The sequence below is a fragment of the Manis pentadactyla genome, chromosome 8, assembly GCF_030020395.1.
Source record: "Manis pentadactyla isolate mManPen7 chromosome 8, mManPen7.hap1, whole genome shotgun sequence".
Lineage (NCBI taxonomy): Eukaryota > Metazoa > Chordata > Mammalia > Pholidota > Manidae > Manis > Manis pentadactyla.
The window spans coordinates 22,779,325-22,797,648 of record NC_080026.1 but is presented as its reverse complement, the minus strand read 5'-3'; the positions used below and the strand labels follow the sequence as shown (position 1 = coordinate 22,797,648).

Below are 18,324 nucleotides of genomic sequence, written 5' to 3'. Positions count from 1 at the left end.
TTGAATAAAGGATGGGGAACAATAGTTAATTCAAGATTTCATCTGCCTCCTAGCTTATAATCTTCACCTCATTATCTCCCTGTTTTCACCGGGTTCTCAGAGCACTGACCATCAGGCTTTTATCCTGGATCAGGGTTTATCATAATAAGTGCTACTGAGATTCTTGAACTATTTCTTTGTTATAGGTGTGTGTCCTGTGTATTGGGGATGTTCAACAGCACCTGTAGCTTCTACCCACCAGTCTTCAGTAGCAACCACTTCTGATAATCAAATCTGTCTCTAGACACTGCCAAATGTCCCCTGGGGGTCATACTGTTACAGCCAAGAACCAATGACTTAGAGGCAGGAGGCTGGAAAATCCTTTTCATTGGACTATAATTAGCCCACGATAAAGGCTTCCAAAACTAAAAAAACAGACACATTTCTTTTTCCCCAAAAAAATTCCCAGCAAATCTTTCCATAGTGAGAACCATTAATAGCTAGAAAGCTCCAGTCAAGTTCAGAGGCCGTAAATAGCTTTCTAATGCCCTTCACATGAATTTGAACATATAATCAAGGATCACAAGATAGCTGAGGAAAGCCTCTAAACATGAAAGAAGCCAAAACATGCTAACAGAAAGAGTAACTTAAGAGAAAATAGAGTAAGCAGGGAGAAGTAAACTTCAAAACAAAAATTTAATTATCCATAAAGAGAAAAATACAACGCCATACAAAAATGGTATTGGAAATTTAAAAGATGATAGCAAAAGTGAAAATCTCAAAGATTTGAAAAATCAAAACTGGAAAAAGTTGAAAAATGGGAGAAAAGAAACAGTCCATGAGTACAATGTCTAATTGCAGTTCCAGAACCAAAAACACAGAGGCAAGGAAATTACAGAAAAAGTACCAGAAACTTTCTGAGGGATACCAATCTGTAAGAACCCATGAAATGCACAGAAAAGTAGATGCTATAGACTTATAGTTAAGTCACTTCACATCACTGTGATATTTCAGAACACTGGATACAATAAGAAAAGACTGTAAGCTTCAAACAAAAAGGTTGCAGAAGCTTCCATAGGGGAGAAAAAAGTGAACTGCCAAGTGTTAAAAATAAGAATGGCTTCAGATTTCTTATAAGACACTAAGAAGACCTCCATAATTCTGAAAAAAAAAAACATTTCAACTTTAAATTCTACACCCAAACTAACAGGAAAGACATTTACATGAAAACTAGTACCTCAAAACTTGCCACTCAGTGGAGACTGTGCCCAAACAAAATAAGTATACAAGACAAAGGATTACATGGGATGGATATAGGAAGCAGAGGATCCACCACAGAATACAGGTTGCATGAAGGACAGCTACATCCAGCAGCCAGCCTAAACTGAAGATCAGAATATACTAGGTGAAATCGCCCAATGATGGCTGAAGTAATTTTTAAAAAATGTTGATACTTCTGACATCAAGCAAATAGTCTGGGACTAAATTAATGATAAATACTGCAAAATTATACAGTCACTAAATGGTTATTTACTAAAAATTAAGGTATCAGTGGAGCAACGGGAGAGTGGTTGGAGTATCTCTGGGAAAAAAAAATCTAAATTTACATCATCCATAGGAGAAGTCAACAGATAATGCCTAAAAAGAAGAATCAAGGGGTAGCAATATGTAATTTAGATAATGGAGGTGAAAATCCAAATTAATCAAAAAGAAGTTTTGAAAGTATCTGCCCCTAGAGAAGGGAGATAGGTAACAGTCACCTTATCCAACATCACAGCCTTCCTGGGCCTGGACAAGATGAGGAGAGAAAGGCCCAACCATTTTTGGTTTGCCATGGAGCAACTCTGACTGGCAATATTATAGAGAACGGAAACTGTGATAAATTGGTATGAGCTGTTTTTAATAATAAGCCATGTAGAAGTAATTGATGCTTCAAGTAGGCGCTCTTTTACATTTGAAACTACTAACTTAAAAAAGAGAAGATACTTGAAAATTCTTTCTCAATTTTAACTTAGCTTCTAATACTGTAGAGATCAATATGATTTAAAAACTTAAACTCATGTATGAATTAAGTTAAAACACATAATTTTGGCTAGAAGCAGAAAGATCTTGAAATCAAATCTCAAAAATTAAAAAGAATGAGAAAAAGAATTCAAGTCATGGTAACAAGCAGCTCAGATAAATCCTCCTGCTGAAGCCAACAAAAAACTTCATAATAAAAATAAAACAAAAAAGGCAAAATGAAATCACATGCCAAAATCTAGGAGAAGGTAAACAGGAAAAATAAACCACACACACCCAGTTGCTTTCTCCTTAGTCCTTTTGCCTGTCCAGACAGAAAAGCCAAGAAAGAAGAAAGGCTGAGCTAGTGGTGGCTTTGCTGGGCTATGGGAAAAGAAGTCAAAGCACAGGGCCCACCTAACGTGGGAACTCAAATAAATCATCCCCCAATTTAAGTTGAGATCTTAGAGACATCATAAAAATAAGGGAGAATTGGAGGTAAAATAGAACTCATATGACTTGAGGTCCTGCTTAATGTCATGTGTATAAAAGAAACCCAAGTCTTGAAAATGAACTAAGTGACTTGATACTGCTAGCATCACAAAGCATCTTTCCTAGGAAAACATGCCTTCTTGAGAAAGGTATCATTATCCTTGGCCTTAAACAGTCCTGTAATTTCTCAAATATAACAACCAGCACACAAGAAAAAAACATCATGAACTAGCAGAAACAGACCCATAAAAAATTTAGAAACTGAAATAGTCAAAATAACTAACTATAAACAAAAAATTAACTATAAGTATAATGCCAATAAAAGCCACAATTCTTATTTTTAGTAGGTAGCTAGAAACAGTAAGAATGAACACAGGCAATATATTCCTAAAAAACCCACTGATTCACAGATTCAAGAAATCTCAGTGAACCCAAAACAGAAAAAGAATGCAACACAAAATCATGACAAAAATGGCAGAAAACCTGACGCAAAAAGAATTTTTTAAAGACAGATTTCTTTCAAAGCAGCAAGAATTACATTGGCAGCTGACTTCTCAAAACTAATAACGGAAGCAAAGAAAAAGTAGTGTGATGTTACCTTCCAGGTGCTGAAAAACAACCATAATCCTGTAATTTAATAGCCCCAAAACATTCCTCAAGACTAAAGGTGAAACAAAGACAAAATACAGTTAAATACAACATTAAGGGAACTGGCCATCATCATACCTGCATTAAAGTTCTAAGGAGTGTACTCAAGCAAAAGGAAAAAGATCCCCAAAGAAAACTGGTAGATACAAGAATAAAGAAAGAACTAACAATGGTAAATATGTAGAAATATATAACTCGATATTGGTAAAGAATAGTGTCGTCCAAAAGAAATACAATACCACCCATAAATGTAAATAAAAATTTTCTAGTACCCACATAGAAAAAAGTAAAACAAGGTGAAATTAAGTTATTATATTACATTGCAATCATAATAAAAAGTTTAACTATTTTACTTTGTTTTCCTACTAAGTCTTAGAAATCTGATGTTTATCTGACATTTCCAGAACATGACAATTTAAACTGTCATCAGAAATTCTAGATTTTTACTTTCATAAAGTTTACAGTTGAGACAGTAAATTTACATACCCAAGTTGTTCCAAATATACTTAAGGGTTTTCCAACAATAGAACCACGGATTTTGAAATTAAAATTAAGACTACATAAAATTAAAAATTCACTTCCTCAGTAAGAGTAGGCACACTTCAAGTGTTCAACAATCACATGCAGCCTGTGGCTGCTGTACTGGATACCACACTAATACATTCTTTTTCCTGGCATTAAAATTACAAATAAAATTCAAATAACAATAGTAGTTAAAAGCCAGTAAGGAATTAAATGGACACAGAATTATTTAGGGAGTGAGAAATGCTCCAAGCACAAAGATATTTACCACTCTGCTCAAATCTTAAAGTGAAATATGGACAACCTAATAGAAAAATTGCACAAAAGACTGAAAAAGACAATTCAAAGAGGAAATCCAAACAGCCAGTACATTTTTTAAAAACTCAATTTCATTAATAACCAGGGCACTGCAACTCAATAATATAAAGCTAGATTCATCAGGTTGGCAAAAACAAAAACAAAAATCAACTGTGGGTGAGACTATAAAAAAGGGATTGATCATATACCACCGGTGGGAATATAAATTGATAGTCACTTTGGAAATGTTTCGCATAATTTACTCTCTACAAAATGCATGTTTCTGTGACAAGAGGCAAGATGGGAGCATGAGTAGGGTGGCAGAAATCTCCTCCCAAAACCATATATATTTTTGAAAATACAACACATATAACTATTTCTAAAAGAGAGACCAGAAGATACAGTACAACAGTCAGGGTACATCTACATCCGCAGGAACTCAGCATCTCATTAAAAGGGTAAGATACAAAGCCATGACCCGAAGGGACCCAAGCACTCCCCCCAACCCAGCTCACCAACAGGAGGAAAAGAATCAGAATGGGGAGGGAGTGGATGCACAGGACTACTAAATAACCAGTCCAAGTAATCTGCATCAGGAGTACAGACACACATTGCATGGTGTAATGGATATTAGAGAAAAGGAAAAGTAAAATCCGAGAAGGAGACTGCAAGTGGGTCCCCACGCCGGCTTCCCTGGGACAAAAGAAAAGCAGGCGCTTTTTAAAAGTCTTAAAGGGAAAAGGGCTTAACAGCTGGACAAAATCGTCCCAGCACACTCAGCCCAGTAGGTTGGAAATCTTGAGGAACTTGAGGCGCCCTAACCCTCTGGGTGGCAACACAACTCCGAGGTCCCTCACGGTGATAGCAACCTGCCATTCATTCTCCTCGGCCAGTGCTGCAAGCAAACCGGCTAACCCACCACAGCTGCAGAGCAGCTGGAGAACAGCCCGCCCACCGGAACCACACAGAGTCTTATCCCAGTGCGCAGCTAACTGGAACAGACCCAGAGGCTGCCGCTGCCATACAGTTGCCCAGCACAGGCAGAGGAAGCCAGAGCAAGGTCCAGAAGGCACAAAGGGGCGCCATTCTTGCAGGAGAACACACCCGGTGCATCTGTGACCGCCCCCAGCAAGAGCCTAGGGTATCCCGAGGGCCATCCCAGCCAGGACAGATCAGGAGATTATCCCAGAGACTGCTACTGGTTGTGGGTAAATGACACAGGCAGCAGAAGTCAAAGCAAAGTCCGCAAGACAGGAAGGGGCGCCGTTCTCTCAGAAGAAAACAACCAGTGCAGCTGCAACCCCCTGCAGGGCCCTAGGCTATGCGGAGGGCCGGCCCGCCCACGGCAGCTCAGGAGAGTATCCCAGAGACTGATCCCCGTGTGTGGGTAAATGGCACAGGCAGCAGAAGCCGGAGCAAGGTCCGGAAGGCACAAAGGGGCACCATTCATGTAGGAGAACACACAAGGCGCGTCTGCAAACCCCCGCAGGGCTCTAGGCTATCCCGAGGGCTGCCACGCACACGGCAGCTCAGGAGATTATCCCACAGACTGCTCCCTGTGTGCGAGTAACCAAGACAGGCAGCAGAGAAGGGCAAGACCAGCAAGCAGGAACAATCTTTGTTCTCCCAAATGAAACATGCGTCACCTGCCTGCGACCACTTCTAACGCCATGAAAAGGAAGAAGATTCTGGTCCAGTCAAAAATCACTCAGACAACCTGAGCGAGATGGCCTGGGGAGATAGATAAAACCAATATTCCTGAAAAAGAATTCAAATTAAAAGTCATAATCATGCTGATGGACCTGCACAGAAATATGCAAGAGCTAAGGGATGAAGTCTGAAGGGAGATAACAGAAATGAAACCATCAATAGAAGGTCTTAAGAGCAGAGTGGATGAGGTGTAAGAGACTGTTAATGGAATAGAAATCAAAGAACAGGAATACAGAGAAGCTGAGGCAGAGAGAGATAAAAGGATCCCTAGGAATGAAAGAATATTAAGAGTACTGTGTGACCAATCCAAACAGAACAATATTTGCATTATAGAGGTACCAGAAGAAGAAGGAGTGAGAAAAAGGGATAGAAAGTGTCTTTGAAGAAATAACTGCTGAAAACTTCCCCAAGCTGGGGAAGGAAATAGTCTCTCAGACCATGGAAGCCCACAGATATCCCAACACAAGGGATTCACAGAAGACAACACCAAAACATATAATAATTAAACTGGCAAAGATCAAAGAAAAGGACAGAGTATTAAAGGCAGCCAGAGAGAGAAAAAAGATCACCTACAAAGGAAAACCCATCAGGCTATCATCAGACTTCTCAAAAGAAACCTTAAAGGCCAGAAGAGAATGGCATGATTAGTTAATGCAATGAAACAGAAGGGCCTTGAAACAAGAATACTGTACCCAGCAATATTATGATTTACATTTGAAGGAGGGATTAAACAATTTCCAGATAGGCAAAAGTTGAGGGAATTTGCCTCCCACAAACCACCTCTACAGGGTATTTTAAAGGGACTGCTCTAGATGGAAACATTGATAAGGCTAAAGAGATGTCACCAAAGAAAATAAAATAACAGCAAACAAAGCAGACCAACCAAATACTAACTAAAGGCAAAAACTAAAATCAACTATCCACAAAAAACCGTCAAAGGAAACACAAAAGAGTACAGAATAAAACACCTAACATATAAAGAATGGAGGAAGAAGAATCAGAAGGGAGAGAATCAATCATTAAACTGTGTTTATAATAGCTTAATAAGAGAGTTAAGTTAGATGGTTAGATAGTAAAGAAGCTACCCTTGAACCGTTGATAACCACGAACCCAAAGCCTGCAATGGCAATAAGTACACATCTTTCAATAATCACCCAAATGTAAATGGAATGAATGCACCAATCAAAAGACACAGAGTAATAGCACTGATAAAAAAGCAAGACCCATCTATATGGTGCCTACAAGAGACTCACCTCAAACCTAAAGACATACACAAACTAAAATTGAAGGGATGGAAAAAGATACTTCGTGCAAATAGGGAGAAAAAGATGTTGTGTTGCAGTACTTTTATCATACAAAATAGACTTCAAAACAATGAAAGTAACAAGAGATAAAGAAGGACATTACATAATGATAAAGGGGTCAGTCCAACAAGAGGATATAACCATTATAAATACATATGCACCAACACAGGAGCACCGACATATGTGAAACAAATAATAACAGAATTAAAGGAGGAAATAGAATGCAATGTATTCATTTTAGGAGACTTCAACACACCACTCACTCCAAAGGACAGATCAAACAGACAGAAAATAAGTAAGGACAGAGGCACTGAACAACACACTAGAACAGATGGACCTAACAGACACCTACAGAACTCTACACCCAAAAGCAGCAGGATACACATTCTTTTCAAGTGCACATGGAACATTTTCCAGAATAGACCAAATCTAGACTACAAAAAGAGCCTCAGTAAATTCAAAAAGATTGAAATAATACCAACCAACTTCTTAGATCCCAAAGGTTTAACACTAGAAATAAGTTGCAGAAAGAAAACAAAAAGGCTCACAAACAAATGGAGGCTTAACAACATGCTCCTAAATAATCAATGGATCAATGACCAAATTAAAACAGAGATCAAGCAATATATGGAGACAAATGACAACAACAACACAAAGCCCCAACTCCTGTGGGACACAGCGAAGACAGTTCTAAGAGGAAAGTATATAGCAATCCAGGCCTATTCAAAGAAAGAAGAACAATACAAAATGAATAGTTTAAACTTACAATTATTGAAATTGGGAAAAGAAGAACAAATGAGGCCCAAAGTCACCAGAAGGAGGGACAAAATAAAGATCAAAGAAGAAATAAATAAAATTGAGAAGAATAAAACAATAGAAAAAGGCAATGAAACCAAGACCTGGATCTTTGAGAAAATAAACAAAATAGATAAACTCCTAGCTAGACTTATTTTTAAGAGAGAAAGAGAATCTACACACATAAATAGAATCAGAAATGAGAAAGGAAAAATCACATGGGACTGCACAGAAATACAAAGAATATTAGAGAATAATATGGAAATCTATATGCTAACAAGCTGGATAACCTAAAGGAATGGACTTCATAGAAAAATAAAACCTTCCAAGACTGAAAAAGAAGAAACAGAAAATCTAAACAGACCAATTACCAACAACGAAACAGAATCTGTAATAAAAAAAACTACCTAAGAACAAAATCTCCAACCCAGATGAATTCACCTCAGAATATTATCAGAAATATAGAGAAGACATAATACCCATCCTCCTTAGAGATTTCCAAAAAATAGAAGAGGAGGGAATATTTCCAAACTCATTCTATGAAGCCAGCATCACTCTAATACCAAAACTAGGCAAAGACAACATAAAAAAAGAAAACTACAGACCAATATCCCTGATGAACATAGATGCAAAAATACTCAACAAAATATTAGCAAACTGAATTCAAAAATGCATTGAGGATCATACACCATGACCAAGTGGGATTCATCTCAGGGATGCAAGGATGGTACAACATTTGAAAATCCATTAATATCATCCACCACATAAACAAAAAGGACAAAACCACATGATCATCTCCATAGATACTGAAAAAGCATTTGATAAAATTCAGCATCCACTCATGATAAAAACTCTCAACAAAATGGGCATAGAGGGCAAGTACCTCAACATAATAAAGGCCATATATGACAAACTCACAGTCAACATCACACTTAACAGTGAGAAGAAAGCTTTTCACCTAAGATTGGGAACAAGACAGGGATGCCCACTCTCCCCACGGTTATTGAACACAGTACTGGAGGTCCTAGCCACGGCAATCAGACAAAACAAAGAAATACAAGGCATCCAAATTGGTAAAGAAGTAGTCAAACTGTCACTATTTGCAGATGATATGATATTATACATTAAAAACCCTAAAAACTCCATTCCAAAACTACTAGAACTGATATCGGAATACAGCAAAGTTGCAGCATACAAAATTAACACACAGAAATCGATTGCTTTCCTATACACTAACGATGAACTAGCAGAAAGAGAAATCAGGAAAACAATCCCATTCACAACTGCATCAAAAAGAATAAAATACCTAGGAAAAAACATAACAAAGGAAGTGAAAGACCTATACCCTGAAAACTACAAGACACTCAAGAGAAATTAAAGAGAACACTAACAAATGAAAACTCATCCGATGCTCTTGGTTAGGAAGAATTAATATTGTCACAATGGTCGTCCTGCCTAAAACAATTTACAGATTCAACACAATTCCTATTAAAGTACAAACAGCATTCTTCAATGAACTAGAACAAATAGTTCAAAAATTCATATGGACCACAAAAGACCCTGAATAGCCAAAGCAATCCTTAGAAGGAAGAATAAAGCAGAAGGGATCTTGCTTCCCAACTTCAAGCTCTACTATAAAGCCACAGTAATCAAGACAAGGTATTGGCACAAGAACAGAGCCACAGACCAGTGGAACAGATTAGAGACTCCAGACATTAACCCAAACATATATGGTCAATTAATATTTGATAAAGGAGCCATGGGCATATAATGGGGAAATGACAGTCTCTTCAACAGATGGGGCTGGCAAAACTGGACAGCTACATATAAGAGAATAAAACTGGATCATTGTCTAACCCCATACACAAAAGTAAATTCGAAATGGATCAAAGACCTGAATGTAAGTTATGAAACCATAACACTCTTAGAAAAAAACATAGGCAAAAATCTCATGGACATAAACATGAGTGATTTCTTCATGAACATATCTCCCTGGGCAAGGGAAACAAAAGCAAAAATGAACAGGTGGGACTATATCAAGCTGAAAAGCTTCTGTACAGCAAAGGACACCATCAATAGAACAAAACGACATCCTACAGTATGGGAAAATATATTCATAAATAACATATCTGATAAAGGGTTAACATCCAAAATATATGAAGAGCTCATGCACCTCAACAACCAAAAAGCAAATCATCCAATTAAAAAATGGGCAGGTAATCTGAACAGACACTTCTCCAAAGAAGAAATTCAGATGGCCAACAGGCACACGAGAAGATGCTCCACATCGCTAATCATCAGAAAAATCCAAATTGAAACCACAATGAGATATCACCTCACACCAGTAAGGATGGCCACCATGAAAAGACAACAATAAATTTTGGTGAGGATGTGGGGAAAGGGGAACCCTCCTACACTGCTGGTGGGAATGTAAATTATTTCAACCATTATGGAAAGCAGTATGGAGATTCCTCAAAAAACTAAAAATAGAAATACGTTTAACCCAGGAATTCCACTCCTAGGAATTTACCCTAAGAATGCAGCACCCCAGTTTGAAAAAGACATATACACTCCTTTGTTTATCGCAGCACTATTAACAATAGCCAAGAAATGGAAGCAACCTAAGTGTCCATCAGTAGATGAATGGATAAAGAAGATGTGGTACATATACACAATGGAATATAATTCAGCCGTAAGAAGAAAACAAATCCTACCATTTGCAACAACATGGATGGAGCTAGAGGGTATTATGCTCAGTGAAATAAGCCAGACAGAAAAAGACAAATATCAAATGATTTCACTCATATATGGAGTGTAAGAAAAAAACTAAAGGAACAGAACAGCAGTAGACTCTCAGAACCCAAGAATGGACTAGCCGTTACCAAAGGGAAATGGACTGGGGAGGATGGGTGGGAAGGGAGGGACAAGAGGGAAAAGGGGCATTACGATTAGCAGACATAATGCAGGTGGGGGCACACGGAGGGTTGTACAACACAGAAGACAAGTAGTGATTCTATAGCATCTTAGTATACTGATGGACAGTGATTGTAATGGGGTATATGGTGGGGAATTGATGATGGGGGCAGTCTAATGATCATAATGTTCCTCATGTAATTGTTGATTAATGATACCAAAATTAGAAAAAAATGCATGTTATGTGTATAAAATTATGTGTATAAGAACATTCATAATAGCATTGTTCATAATTGCTTAAAAATTGGACACAGTCCAAATGGCCATTAATGATGATGGGCAGTTAAATTAATTGTTCTTTATTCATAAAAGGCCTTACTACATTATACATACTATACTACAGACATTACTGTACAGGAGTGAATGCGTACGAAGTAAAGCTAAATATTCAAATGGTTTAATATTTGCAACATGAGAGAAAAATTACACATAATGTATAACTCATTTATTTACAGGTAACAGAGGCAAAACTAATCTATATTATTTTGGAATGCTGACATAGATGGATAAAAAAATACTTGAAAGAAGAAAATATATAATTAACAGAAATATTCAGTGAGTGTTAATTCTGGAAATGGTGAGGAGGGAGAAATGATTAAGAATGGAATGGGGAGAAGAGTATGTGTTAGGCGCCAACACTGTTCTAGTTCTTGACTTTAGAAGTAGATTACAGATTGTTCATTTTATAATTATTCATTACACTGAATATGCATAATTTGTGCACATTTTTGCCTATTTAGTATTTTCCCATTAAAATGATTTTTAAATTGTTATCTAAAGTACTTCTATTCTTTGCTATAACTTTTTTTGTTATGAAATAATAATCATTTGGTTTCAATGTAAGCAAAATTTTAAGGCAAAGGAGTCTAGGTTTTATTCCATTTGACAAGATTACTGCACACGCAGAAAGTAGTAAGCACTAGACAATGATGTATATAGAGTCCACTGCCAAACATGTAAGAGGTAAAAGGTAGAAAATTAGTAAATTTAGTGATAGTTGAAAATTACAAACCTCTTATAAAATTTTAAAATACACAATACACACTAATTTTAGATTCTCGGTCTTAAAAGAAATCATACATGGGTGATAATCTTTCAAGGTACCTTTACAAAAGGAAGAATTGGAATGATTTTAGTTAAGATTGTATAAACAATGCAAAAAATAAATGGTACTATTTTACTAAAATTAAAGCTTTACTAATGTAAATATATGAATTCTTAGTATTTTGAATTAATTCTGATCTTAAGAGAGAAACATTTCCAGCAAAAATATGTAGGCAGCATTTATCTGGGAATCCAAAGGCTCTAAATTAGAGGGAGGTAACCAAAAAAACTTAAAACAAAATACCCATTTAAAAATCTCTCATCTATACTACAGAAAGGGAAAATTTTAATGATATTCCTTTTCTATCAACCGGTACACTGTTATCAGGACTACACAATTCTATAACCTCTTTTGAGAACCGGCAGAGGCGTTGTGTTACAGCAACAACGCCAAGACAGGGAGAGAAATTCCACTCGTCTTCCCAGCTTGGTCCCTCCTCAAAGCCACGCCAAAATTTCAAGGAGGGTAGCGAAGAAAGGACTGATGGTCATAATACCCAATACATCTAATAAGTAATAGACGTAATGCCAGAAGTTACCAAAATTCACACATGGAGTTTGTCTCTCTCCCTGGGTATGTCCCCTGCTCTGATCTGATGAAGCAGTCACCAGTCATCTTGCTGAGGCTCCGCAACTCCCATTTCTAACACGAGGACGGTCACATTCCCCATCACTCCCGGGTGTACTCACCAACCCGCCACAGATCTAGTCGCATCAGTACTCTTTGAGCTCGTCAGGAATTCGTCCGTAGGCTCAAAAGGAGGCCACGAGACAGAAGGAGCCCGCCCGGTTTCTGGCATGCGGGCCTAGACAAACCTGCTCATCTCCCCGCATTCCCAGTCTCCACAGCCTTTCGTCCGCCCCCTTCCGACTCGCCTTTTACCACTTGGTGCCGCTGGCCTTCGTTCCGTGGCTAGCCTATCCCACGTTACCTCTCACAGAAAAGTCTGCCCTTACCAGGCCAGAGCGGGGATCTAGAGACCGCGTGAAACGCTTCACAGGCTCCCCTCACCGAGTCGCCTGCTCAGCCTCACCTGCAGCTGCCGACGACACATCGCTACTCCCAGCATGCCTCGTGCACGCACCGCCCTCCCACTCCGCCCCCTCCCGCCCAAGCACGTGACCTCCTATCGCCTCCGTCACGCCCACTTCCGTTCCTCCACTTTCCCTTAGGAGGAAGGAGGGGGTTGGTGGTGTTAAAGAGTAGTGACTTCCTCCCACTCTCCGCCCCCGCCCCACTACCCCCTGCTACAATATCTTCCGGGTCACGAGCGCCTCGGAGCCTTCTGGGAAATCATCTCATTTCCTCCCCTCCCCCTCCTCCTGTCTTCAACCAACCAGCCTCCCGTCAGAGGGGGACATGCGCAGTGAGTGCCTCCCGTCTCTTCTACCCGAGCCCCCCCTCCCCCCCCAAGCAGAGAGACCCCAGCAGCAGCAGCAGCTGATGATGAAGAGAGAGGCAGTGGCAGAGGGGGGGCACCTTTTATTTCTATTTTTAAAGGGACAGGACACTAATTTTACCCCACTTCAACCTTGAATTGAGGAGGGTGGGGGGGAAGGCGGCTGAGTTCCTTCCCCCACCCTCAAGCCCTGAGACCTGAGAAGGGGATTGAGCCTGAGAGAGAAGGAGAAGGAGTTTCTTATTCTTCGAAAACCCCCATCCACGACTCCTACCCCCTCACCCCTCCACGAGCCTCCCTCCCGACCCCCCACCCTCCTCCTCTCTGGCCGTGCGGGGAGAGAAAGCGCCCAGAGCCTCTTAGCAACACAGCCCTGCTCTGCCGCCGCTGCTTGGCCCTGGCTGGAGACGTCTCACTACACCCGGGAGCAGCCGCTGCCCCAGCGCTCCGCCGCCGCCGCCTCCACTCCCCCCTTTATTACCCTTTGTGTCATCCTCCTCAGCTCCGGGGAAGGCACTCAGAAGTGGGGGGCAGGAAAGGTAAGTGCGTCTGCGGGGGCTCTGCCGCCTGCCTCTGGCTCTGACTTAACTCCGGGGCAACAGCACCACATACGCAGTGGAGCTCGGGGTGAGGAGAGGGGGTGGTACTGGGGGGTGGGCAGGGTGGAGGGGGCGTTCGTCCTGTCACGGAGGAAGGGCACTTTTATTTTTATTTGCTGTTGTCAAAAGTGGTTTCTCTCCTCCAGCTAACAACCGATTGTGTCTTGCTCCAATGGGGGAGAATACAAAAACAACCCCTCCTTCCTCCAGTGAGGCGCCAGGGAAAGAGACAGAAAGAACCGCACTTTCTAGATGTCACTTAAAAAAATCCATTTGGATAGCTTTTTTCCTTTTTCCTTAGGAAAAGCTCCACTGCATTTGTTTCTGAGTGGGAAAATGTCGGGATCTGGATTGTTATGGGAACTGCTTATCCATTTGTAGACCTGAGTGTTTTCCCCTTTTTGGTTCTCTATGTGATTTGGATATTGACTTAAGTGTTGGGACAGACTCAACTGGGTTTTGCTTTCTCTGTTCAATTTTCCTTTTTTTCATTTTTTCTGACTTGCATAGAAAATTTAAGATTTTTAGTTGATAGAGGCCTTTGGTCAGGTTTTGACTTGTATTACTGCTTTTTTTCTTAGATGTTTGTTTCATATATCATCATATAAAGTTCAAAGCTTAAAATGCTTAAAGTTTAAGTACCACTGGTGTTGTCTCTTCCCACATACGTTCCTGATATTTATTTTCCATAAGATGAGAATACCAGCTATTTCATAATTAATATGGGTGTTTTTCTAATCTTTGTAACTTGTCCGAACAAGTAATCCCTACTGAAAACTTTATGTTGTTCTGGCTTCATGCAGGACCAGACCTCTCCATCAGTAGTTTACTGGATTGGTACCACTTTCAATTTTAACTGAATTATTTATTTACTGTTGTAAATTGAGATGAGTTTTTCATCTCTTCTCGTATTGAACCAAATTGCTCACTATATGTGAAAGGAGACAAATTTCTAAAATATGTTTTTATGAGTCAAATCGTGAAGCTGCAGTCTATTCACTGTAGTTAGATATAAATTGAAAGATAACTCCAGAATTAGGTTTATAGAATAACAATCTTGATAAAAATCACTATTCTCTGTTTTTACATGGTCTGTTCTCAGTGAATGGCTTTCAAATTCAGTGCTGTATTTTATTTCACAAATGTAGAAAGTATATATCCGACGTAGGCCTTTCACTCGGGCTTGTATTGGAAAGTGGTATTTTGTTTCATACATAAATTTATCCTTTCGTTGAAGATGGATTTACACATTCATAGACACAAACACACACAAACACTCTCACACACACACACACACACACACACACACACACACACACACCCTTTTTGTTACTGCATTGATATCTCTGATCCCATAATTTATGTCAGCAAAAAATATTCTTTTGTAAAGCCCCAATTTTGTGATCAGACTGGCAATCAATATGAAAACAGCAGTTTGATCAACTACAAAAGGATTGAAGAAAAATAAATCTAGAAAGATATTTGACGTAAGTGTTATGGAGACATGATAATACTTCTGATTTTTTATTTTCTTGATGATAAGGCCAAAACAATGTATTTTAGTGGCAGAAAAGCATTACATATGTAGAAACTTGTTCTGTAAAATTTTAATTACCAACTGTGTTCAAAAGTAGACATTTATACACAAGGGAAAAAAGGTGTGTAGCAGTAAACAATATGGTCTATTTCCCTCCTTTCTGTTACAAATGTGAACAGTGTCTTAACCTTTCTCGGATGTGTAATTGGTGCACTTAAGCAGTAATCTGTGCCAAGTTTAAGTTTTTCTCCCAACAGCAATCCTACCATCTGTGTCCGTCTAGGTTTTCTTATCTTCACCTTAATACCTCAGCAACCTTAACATAAGAGATAGAAAGTTGAAATTAGTGAAGAAAGCAATTTTGAGTAAAGTGAATTATATACCTAATTAGGGTGGTGGTTGCTCAGTAGGCAGCTGAGTACAAATTTAGTCTTGAATGTAATGCCTTTACATACTCTTATTTCTGTTTTCCTTTGAAAACATTCCTTTATATACCCCCATCCCAGGGTAACCTTATATGGTTTGAAAATTCCAGATTTCTTTGAAGTTGGATAATGATTTATGTTTAGAGAGCCTTGTATTTTTCTTATGGCTTATGTTTTTAAGTATTAAGATGTATTTTTTGTATTGTAATTTTCAATGAGATGGTATTGTGGAGGTCACTTTGCCCAACTCTTCATTTTCCATACTGCTGAAGTTCAGAGAACTTGAGGAACTTGGTTACAATGTTCCAAGGCCTGAAGTGGGCAGAGCTTGGACCAGAGAACTCACATCTCTTGACATTCACTATGCTACACTACTTAATTTTCCTTTGTCAGAAATGAAATTATTGTGCACAATTCTATGTATAGCACTCAAAGATTTTATATGGAGGAATATTTTCCAGAATATTAAGATGAATAGCTTTAAACCATAATTTTGCCTGTTTATAATTCAGTAATTTTTTTTGAGGTACTGATTTTTATCATTGTGATTATTGCTATTTCAAGAATTATTTCAGCTTTCCCTAAAATTTATTTTTTCTTACACTTCCAATTAATAAATATACTCTTACTTTTATATTAAGGACCCATATATATATATGTATATATATATATATATATATAAGAGGAATGCCTATTCTGTTATAAATGTTTAGTTGTGAGTCTTGTTTTATTAACAGCTTAAGGCTAAAGATTTTTGTCTAGTTAACATTCATATCCCTCACAGCACAGTGTCCAGTGCACAGTACCCTATTGGTTGTTTGTCATGATTGGTAATATTTGAATTAGTCATATTTGAATTTCTTTACTGCCATGTGATAGTCCTTCCCTTTCCTCTTTTATCCTTTCTTCCCTGCTACAATTTCTTCACTACCATGAAAATTTTTTTCTTTATCTTTATTGTTGTTCTCACTTTTTCTATTAATCAAATTAAATCCTGCAAATAAGTAAGAACAAACCCCACCTAATCCTTCTTTAGGATGCAAATTGACAAAAGTGATTTATTTTAAATACAGGATAATCAAAAAAATTCCAATAAAAAATACACTAGCAAATGTTCAGAATACATTGAAATTTCATTTCATTGAGTGCTGCAATAGATTTTTGGAATGATTTAAACCGCTTTTACCAACTCTATAGAGCAACTGTTACTTAGGTGACATGTTTCCCTGACTTTGTTTTTTTGGTCCTTATCCAGACAATTACCAACTTGCCAGTTTTCTATGGATATGAAGATTTACTCCTAGTCATCAGTGGGACCCCATGAAGTCAGCCAGAAAGCCTATGTCCAACTTATGTACCTTTGCAAACTTGTCTGGATTTTGAATGTATGTGCAAATGAGATTGTACTAGCTATTCTTTAAACATATACTGAGCATCTGTCTGTCAGGCACTGTACTAGGCATCTGAGAAACAAGGAGGGTTCCTACAGTTTAATGTGAAGAGATATCTTAGTTGTATTCCATAAGCATATTGGTGATATCTTTATTTTGATGCTTCTACCTGAGTAAATTTTATGTTAACTAAATATATACTGTTGAGTGGAAAAATACATGTTAGGAGGGATATTGCTGTCTTTTAATAAAATAGAAAATATGAAGAAAATTTTTCCACTTAATACTGTATTCAGGGGATTTCTACTGTGTATCATTCACTAATTTAGACCATGAAAATAGTCTATGTGGCTATCATTGCTAGTATTTTATTCTATACACTTATTTGAAAGTGACGACACCGTTCATTATAGTACTTATCAATTATTAAACAAACAGAAATCAAACTCTCTAAACTTAAGCTTTTTTTCCTAAAAAGTAACTTTTTTCTTTTTTACATCTCATATAACAGATTATCTTTTATGGTTCATTGGAAGACATGACATTGTACATTATCATTTTAAGCACTTGAGTTATTTTCTACCATATTTTAAGCTGACAGTATGATTTAATTATCATGGAATAATTATGGCATGCACTATTTAGGAGTTTTGGAGTTTTTAGTGCATGCTAGATGTATTCTTCCAAGATCCTTATAAGAAACTTCCCAGTTCTAGTCCTAAATCTGAAGCAATTTTTAATCTTTATTGTGTTTTATTGTTTCCGTGACTTTAGTAAAATGAGTTGAAAGTTTCTTAGTTAAGGGATGTTTCAAACACAAAGAATATTATTTTGGTTCCCGTCATGATTTTCAAATATGTAATTTAAAATATATTAGAAATATTTCCTTTGTCCTCTTTAAAATGTACCTTTTAGAATAATAATGATTCACAATTTAAAAGGAGGGAACCCCCTGCTGGTACAGTGTCTTGTGAAAGTAAATAGACTCTTGAGGGTTAATTCTAATCTCTGTAATTCATTCTCAACTTCCTGTTTTAGTAACATAGTTAGCATTTATTATAAGTGCCTGTGATAAATGTATCAATTAATATCATTCCTTAGCTGTCCTGTGAACTTTGTAACATTGTTCCCATGTTAAAAATCGGGA

General features: G+C 38.0%; 1 protein-coding gene across 14 annotated transcripts in view; it reads right to left on the bottom strand.

Moving 5' to 3' along the window:
• ORC4 (origin recognition complex subunit 4) overlaps positions 1-13,842 on the bottom strand; it is a 100,659-nt gene extending 86,817 nt beyond the window's left edge. For 4 of the 14 annotated variants that reach the window (XM_057505620.1, XM_057505622.1, XM_036926978.2 and 1 more), the window contains exon 1: positions 12,783-12,898. Coding sequence is in view for 1 of the 14 variants with exons in the window: in XM_036926975.2 (XP_036782870.1) it covers positions 12,516-12,540 (25 nt within the window). In the remaining 13 variants the exon portion in view is untranslated. The other 10 variants (XM_057505623.1, XM_057505621.1, XM_036926981.2 and 7 more) reach the window with 10 other exon arrangements.
• Positions 13,843-18,324: the final 4,482 nt, after the last annotated feature.